The sequence below is a fragment of the Chionomys nivalis genome, chromosome 3 (genome assembly GCF_950005125.1).
Source record: "Chionomys nivalis chromosome 3, mChiNiv1.1, whole genome shotgun sequence".
In the NCBI taxonomy this organism is placed as follows: domain Eukaryota; kingdom Metazoa; phylum Chordata; class Mammalia; order Rodentia; family Cricetidae; genus Chionomys; species Chionomys nivalis.
In genome coordinates, this window is record NC_080088.1 from 20,974,382 (window position 1) to 20,982,789 (window position 8,408).

General features: G+C 42.4%; 1 protein-coding gene across 2 annotated transcripts in view; it reads right to left on the reverse strand.

Annotated features, from left to right (window-relative positions):
* The window catches only part of Usp25 (ubiquitin specific peptidase 25), a 111,787-nt gene extending 110,849 nt beyond the window's left edge, over nt 1-938 (reverse strand). For both annotated transcript variants that reach the window (XM_057763625.1, XM_057763624.1), the window contains exon 1: nt 491-938. In XM_057763625.1, coding sequence (XP_057619608.1) covers nt 491-535 — 45 coding nt within the window. In that variant the 5' untranslated portion in view covers nt 536-938. The remainder of the gene's footprint in view (nt 1-490) is intronic.
* Between the last annotated feature and the right edge of the window lie 7,470 nt (nt 939-8,408).

Sequence of the window (8,408 nt, forward strand, 5' to 3'; positions counted from 1 at the left end):
TTCAATGTTCAGAAGAAAAAGAAAAGAAAAAAAGAGTAATAACCAACCAAACCCTCTATTTGTCTAGAGTCCATCCTGGCTGTTTGTACCTGACCTGGAAGGCAGGTAACTAGGTTTGGGAGATTTTTTTTTTCTTTTTTTGAGATCAGTAGGCCTGGAATAACACCACCTCCGAAAGAGAAACTGTCCAAAGGAGGGTGACAAGTGACATTCTTGCGGAAGAAAGGGGAATGGGAAAGGAAGCAAAGGGGGAAAAGTTTAATTACAAAGCCTGGCAGAGAACTGGAGGAATGTGAGGGTCACTCTGGGGACGCTGCACCGTCGGTTACGGGGCGAGCGATCTGCAGAAGGGAGTGGACCGGGAGCCTCTCGCTACACATCCCGCTCAGCACGCAGCCCCGCGGGACCGAGCGCGACGCCCCGGGGTGGTCAAGCCGGGCGGGGGAAGCCACGCGGCCCGTCGAGGAGCGGCGAGCAGCCCGCGCCTCACCTTCTGCGCCGTGCTCTGCTGCAGCACATTCTGCTCCACGGTCATGGCCCCCGCGGTGGTCCCGCCTGCCGTGCACTGCCGGGCCCGGGACAGCGGCGGGGACGGCCCGGGAGGACGGCGGCCCCGCCAGCCGGGCGCGAAGGCGGTGACGGCGGTGCCGGCGGTGGCGGCGGCGGGCGGACGCGGGCCCCGCGGGCAGGCGGCGGCGGCGAGAGGCTGCCGGAGAGCGCCACCGCGGCCGCCTCAGGTCCTCCGCGCCCCCCTCCTCAGCGCCGCTCGTCCGCGGCGGCCCGGCCCATGGGCACAGGCGAGGGAGAGCGCGAGCGAGCGAGCGAGCGGGGCCGCGTCACGCGTTCGCACTCAGCGGCTTCGCCGGACGGCTCCCGGGCACCACTGCGGGCCGGTGGCGACGAGCGGACGGAGGGAGCGGCCGGCCAGAATGGCGCTGTCCTCCAGCCGCCGCGACTCCGCCTTCCGCCCCGCCCCTACCGCCGTCACCGCCCCCGTCCCGCCCTCTGGCCCCGCCCCGCCCGTCGTAGCCCTACATTGTGACCTACGGCTGGGTGGGGAGGGGCTCTGCTGCTGCCCCGCCCCCTGGAGGGCCCCGCCTGCCTCTAGGCCCCGCCCGTCGCGCGGGTTGGCCTTCAGAACCGCCCATCTGGCAGGTGACTGTCTGTGGGCTTGTGGCTTTGGTTAAACTCTGACATTCTGACCCCCAACCTGGGACTGGAGCCTTAGGCTGGTTTACCAGCTCTCCCTCTTTCACAAAGTCTCCAAAATAAACACTGTCCCTCTCTACCTGTAAGGTCCCCAAACCTGGATGGGCCCAGAATTCCAGCTACTTCCTATGTCACCCACGCCTTTCTAGGAATTTCACAAGCAATGAACCTGCTGGAAGAAAAAAAAGTCAACTAAGCAGAATGCTGTTAGAAGTCCTTCTTGGGTGTACTTTTCTCCTTAACTAATCGTTACATACATCAGCATTGACATTCTGTGTCTATTTCATGTACTGGAATGTGTGCCAGTCACTGCTAGACTCTGGGGGATTTAAGGTTTATTTACTGAAGAGAATATAAATGAATAGACATAAGGCAAACAACATTATAAAAGAATCACTGCCTAGATGATGTATAATTCTAATATCCCTGTTGCCAAATTAAGCAAACGATTAACTACATGTGTGGAATATTCTACTGTAAATGGTATTGTAAGAAAAGCCTAACAATGAAAAAGCAACCTAGAGACAATAAAGTATCTCCAACTGCACCAGCTACCCTAGCGACAAAAGCGAAGGTGCAGCCCAGAGAAGCGTAAAGGGGTGAGTGCATGGTCGCAAATACAATACACATACAAACCGGGATATAATTTAATCCATGACGAGGAAAGTAAGCTTGGTAAAGGAAGGCCGATGAATTACAAATTTTTGCTTTATTAGTGGTCCTACACCCTTGCTAGAATATAAAAGTTGAGAATTGGTTGGAAGCAAAGAATTTCAGGGATAACTCTAGAATTCCGGAACACGGACCGTTTCTGAGAACACTGAGTGAGACCCAGGGAGCATGGGTCTGTCTGAGAATGCACTAGAGCTAATTCTCCACAGTTGAAGAACACAATTCAGTTTCTCCTCATTCACAGAGCAGCTTCATGGTTTTCCCTAGGATAGAGAGCTTTAGAAAGTCAACTCTTCCATTTGTAACTGAGACCAAAAATACATCTTAACAGTAGAGAGTATGGAAACACAAGGCTCTTTCTTTGATCTTCAGCATCACTGCACCAACAAAGTTAAAATTAATGCTAACAAAGCTATTCAGGATGTGTTTTTTAAAAAAAAAAATATTACCAGATGTTAAACTTTAATTTCAGGAATTTGACAGTACAATGATCTCAAAGCTCCATTCTTTGGTATTAGTTTTTTTAAAGTCCCTAGACAGATAAATAAAAGTTTGATGGCCCACTTAGGGCATTTGTTTCCAGCTCATTTCTGAAGGTTTTTTGCTCAATGTTTTTTAGCACACTGTCAACTGTCCAAATATAGGATTTTGCCATAAAAATTTCAGGTTAATATATGTGTGTTTCTTCTAGAAAGTCTGCAGTTGAAGTAAATGGAGAACAGAAATTTGAGAATATAATGAATTAGCATAAAAACCCACTTTGAGGACTGACTCATCTTCAAAGTTCATGCACCTGACAGTTTTGGTCTTTACACATTCGCTTTACTAGGCAAGATTAGCTGGACCTGTGGATTCACAGGACGTTACTTAAGAACTCCTAGACTACTGCATTACTCTGTGTTATTGATATTCTGGTGAAAAGATAATACGGTAGATGTCATCTGAAATGAAAGTATAGCCTTTTGTCATGCTGTAGTTTGAAAATTTCTCAGCAAAAGCATACAGTCTTAATGTCCAGGACAACAGCATTGGGAAGTAGGGCCTAAAACATAAAGTTTCTATCATCGTGAGTTAATAACATTACTAAGGGAATAAATTATTATTGTGGTTATTATGAAAGAACAAGATTCTTCCCCTCTTTCTGAACTACCTCATGACTACACGCACGCACGCACACACACCACACACACTTTCTTCCATGAGATGATGCATCAAGAAGGTCACTAGTGGATCTAGGCTGAGCCCTCCATCCTGGACTACTTAGACTCTGGGGCTATAAGCCATCAAATTCTGTTGGATACATAATTTACCAGTCTCAGGTGCTCTCTCATATAAGCACAAAATAGACTAAGGACAAACCCCAAAGTACTTTTTTTATTGAGAAAAATAACAATGTTTCTAACAACATTCATTATTATATTTTGTGTGCCCATGTGTAAAGCAAGATATTGTTCTTCTATCCTAACTATCCTGGTGAACAGTCACACATTTGAACTTATTTACAGAATTTATCCCAAAGACATTTAGATCTAAAATAAGAAGGTCTAGCACTTCAATATATAATCTTCTGGGAATTCACTCCATTCAAAACAGCCATGTTCAATATGCTTCCTTTATTTCTACACACCATACCTTTGAGTCTTCAAATATTCTTTGCCTGTCCAATCCATAACTACTTAGATTGATAAGAATTGTATTGTCACATGAAAGGGTACCCACTCTATGCCTTTTTTAAAAAATCAGTATTGACAGTTCCATTGGAATAGTTTTGTTGGAGAACATATTCTATGAGTTGAAAATGAAAAGACCTTGGACTGGCCACATGGCTCAGTGAACAAAAATACCTGTCTACAAGCCTGTTGACCTGAGTTTAATCCCCAGGACCTACATGGTAGAAAGGAGGAACCAAGTACCTAACAATTTGTTTTCTGACTCCATCCCTACATACCTACATACCTGCGTACAGAAATAAATACATAAGCCGGGCAGTGGTGGCGCACGCCTTCAATCCCAGCACTGGGGAGGCAGAGGCAGGCGGATCTCTATTAGTTCAAGGCCAGCCTGGTCTACAAGAGTTAGTTCCAGGACAGTCAGGGCTGTTACATAGAGAAACCCTGTCTTGGAAAAACAAAAAAAAAAGAAGGAAAGGAAGGAAAGAAGGAAGGAAGGAAAGAAGGAAGGAAGAAAGGAAGGAAGGAAGGAAGGAGGGAGGGAGGGAGGGAAGGAAGGAGGGAGGGAAGGAGGGAAGGAAGAAAGACATATATAACCTAATATAAACTGTTGCTTTACAAAGTGTTCCCTTACAGCAAGATCTGTACAGAGAAAAGGCTGCATCTTATTGACTGAAACCATAACAGTAGATGTTTCTTCCCTGTATTGTTTTCCCTCACCTTGAACAACACCCAAGTTGTTCTCTCACGGTGATCACAGCTTATATCCCTTAGATCCTTCTTCATTACCTTTCTCCCAGATATATTAAAAAATGAAAGACACATTCTGAAAGTATCCTATGGTATATACGAGCTGAGAAAACTACATAAGAAAGTAAGTAATTCCACTTTACAAGACGTCTTACTCCATTTTCAGAGAAAAGTCTTGAATATAGACATGAAAACTTGAGCTCTGCGACCTTGGCCAAGTTCTGTAAACCTCCTACACCATCCTGACTTTTTTCAGATTATCGATCTTTGCCTTACTCAGATTTGTGGAGAGTATCAACTTGCATGTGCATGTCCTCAAGTCATGTGACTTCAGAATGCTTTCAGCTGATGAGGGTAGGTGGTGCACTGAGGAGTGGAAAAGTGGAAAGGTTGAGCTACTCTTCTTGTGCCTTTAGCTTCGCTGTGTGGCATCTACTTAGACTGTATTTTTTGAAAGGTCTAACCTCATTTCAGACTCATTCTCCCCATGTTGGGCTTTCCTGCTAAGTTGGACTCTTGAGACATATAAACTTTACCTCTACTTCCTCCTTTCATTTTAAGGATGACAATAACTAAATGACTCTGTGTGAGTGTGTGTGTTGTTGTTGTTGTTGTTGTTTTGCTTATGTATAGGCACTACATGTGGAAGTCAAACATAGATATTGGTGACTTTCTGTATTGTTCTCCAACATGTTTTAGAATGTTTCTCACTGTATATAGAGCTCACAAATCTGGCTAGAATCATTGCCAACAAGTACCAGATCCCTAGTCCTGGGGTTACAAACATGTGTCACCATGCTTGGGTTTTCAAATGGATGCTGAGGATCAAAACTCAGGTAGTTATGCTTAAACATGACTTTGTCCACTGAGCCATCTCACCGGCCATTGCAATGACTTCGTGCTATAGACTTTACATTAACTTATTGTAGCAATTTGGATCTTGAATGTTCTCCATCTGTGGAAGGCTTGGTCCCTGGCCTGTGGTATTATTGAGAGGTGGTAGAGTTCTTATGGCCTCTTATTGGGAAGCTGTTATCATTATATCAAAGATGTGTGCACTGGAAGGGGTAGCAGGATACTGAATCGATTCTCACTTTGTTTGCAGGCTACTTGCGTTGTGCATCTTTCCTTACCATATGCCTCCAGGATGATTGTCTATCTTACCATGTGTGTTCACAGCAACAAGCCAACTGTCCATGGTGGAAAGCCATGGGGCAAAATAGATTTCCCTATTTGTAAATTGCTTATTTCTGGATTTTTGTCACAATGAGGGGATGGTTATTAGCATTCTTACGGCCATCATTCATTCATCCGTAAGGAAAAATACCTACAATTCTTTTGATTAGGTTATCATGTTTTAGCTATGTTTTGAAGCATAATCCTTACTGACAAAATTATTCATAAAATAAAAATAATATTGGTTATTTTCTGAGCTAAATGACTGACCACCTGAAGGAAGCCCAGAAAACTATAAGGCATTCTATAGAATGAATCAGGAATGAATTTCAAGGATCCTGATTTGAAGGCTTAGTCTTTGCATTCTTGAGTGGTAATGCAAATATTTAATAACAGGGTCAAATGAAAGATCTTGTGTCATTGAGGTCATGCTATCAAATGGGCTAATATGTCTTTGTTTTTCCCTCTTCCTTTGGCGTTCTAGTTGCTGTGAGGTGTGAATATTTAGTCAAGAAGCTGTGTCAGAAGGCAGACTGCTCTAAGAGTACATTAGTTTCCCCCTCATCCCACAGAAAAAATAGCTGGCAAAACAATTGAGGAGACAAATGGTTTATTTTATTATATTTTTTTATCTCATAGTTCCAGAGGTGACAGCTTCTCGTGGCAGAGAAGGCATGTCAGAACTCACACAGCAGGAGGGATATCAGGTTGCTGGAACCAGGAAGACTATAATCCACAAGCCTGTCTTCAGCCACATGCTTCTTCACACGCTTCTTCCATCAAGACACCATCTTCTAAAGACTCCATAACCTCCCAAAATAGTGCAATCAATTGGGGATCAATAGATAAAACACTTGTCCTTGTGGCAGACATTTCATATTCAACCCTTGACAAATATTTCATATGAACAAGACAACCATTTTATAAATTGTTGTTGGTGACAATGGTGGGTTTTGATTTTAAAGCGCAGGCTTGCCTTCAACCGACAATGTTGCCCAGAATAGCCTGACCTGGAAATCGTGAAATCCTCCTGCTTCATTTTTTCAAGTGTTGGAATTCTAAGTATGTAGCACCATGCTTGGCTTATGACAACCTTCATTCGCCTTGCATTACCTTCCCTGATACTACCATGACATCTATTGTCACACCCCACTCCCAAAGACTCATGTCCTTATTTCTTTCCTGACTCTAACTGCTTCACGTGTGAGCAACTGTCATCTGTATCAGCTTAAACCAGACACTATATTCCCCTGATTGCTGGAACCACCTTTCTCATGTACTTGATTAAATATGGTCCCCCTCTTGTTGATCTGTCTTTTGTCAGTTTAATTTGAAGCCCAGAGGGGTGTGAGCAAAGCATTCTTTGCACCTCCTCTCAGTAGATAAAACCTGTGGATGGGCAGTGAGAAGAACTAGCCAGCTGGTATTGACTACTGCAATTCCAGGAAAACAAGTGAAGTGGGGGTTAAGGGAGGTCAGTTGAAAACCTTGGCAGTATAAGAAGGGATTGTGCTATTGAAATTCCTGTAATGGTTTAATAAGTCAGATCATGTTCAAATGACCTTGCCTAGAAATTCTTGGGCAGCTACTCCTTCAGTCCTTTTGAATATTTGTATCCTGGATAAAAAGAAAAGACATAAAACTTGTATATAAATCCCATAAAAATTTTAAAAATACATATTAAGGCTGTAGAATTCTGAAATTATACAAGTATGTAGACAAAAAAGCATGTCAATGAAAGAGCCTTGAATGTTAGTGAGAAATGATATTTAGCTTCTCATTTAGAATAATGACATTTATACTGCATGGAATGATAACTTAAATGATTTTATAATGCAAATTATAAGAAAATCTACATTCTTGTTTTTTAGCTTCCACAAACTGTTTAGTGTGTATGCCTTGTGTCACATTATAAAAGGAGATACAACTATAACAATATGCTAATGTATATGCTTATTAATTAGACCTATTGTTTTTATATTAAAATTAAACATACTGTTCTAATGTAAAGTTTAGTTTGATATTTCTTCTGAAATCTGCCATAACTTTTAGCTTACATTATCATGTTACACTACTCACCTGCTCTACAGAGGATATAATTCAAGACATCCACTGACTCCAAAACTTTGGCTCATACCAATCCCAGAATGCATTGTTTCTGTAAATATTTATGAAACAGTTTAATATTTAAGCAAAGCAACTAAATGATTGAGGATAACCTTAAGGAATATAATCCAAATTATGTAAATAACTCTCTCAAAATAACTCATTGTATTTTTACCTTTTCATATAAAGGAAATACTATTTAACAACTCGTTTACATGATTGAATTCTCACCATCATTACTTTTGCTCTGTGTGGCTCTTGCTCACTAAAATCAGTAATTCCTGAACACAAGTCTGAGATACCAGGATAGTGTAGACTGACAAGTAGGATACCTACTGAGACTAACAGGGAGGTAGCATATACAGCATGGATGCATTAGACCAAGAAATGAGAACCATATAGTAATATACATTACTACAATACTCTGAGCGTTTTGCTTAATATTTTCAGACTGTAATTAACTATAGGTAATTAAAAACTCAGAAATGTCAACCATGGTGTTCAAATAGCATTGAAGTCTCATCAAAGAAAAAGTATTTCCTAAATTTCCTGAGAAATCGCCACACTGATTTCCAAAGTGGTTGCACAAGTTTGCATTCCCACCAGCAATGAATGAGTGTGCCTCTTTCTCCACAACCTCTCCAGCAAAGGCTATCATTGGTGTTCTTGATTTTAGCCATTCTGACAGGTGTAAGATGGTATCTCAAAGTTGTTTTAATTTGCATTTCCCTTATCGCTAAGGAGGTTGAGCATGACCTTAGGTGTCTTTTGGCCATTTGAATTTCTTCTGTTGAGAATTCTCTGTTCAGATCAGTGCCCCATTTT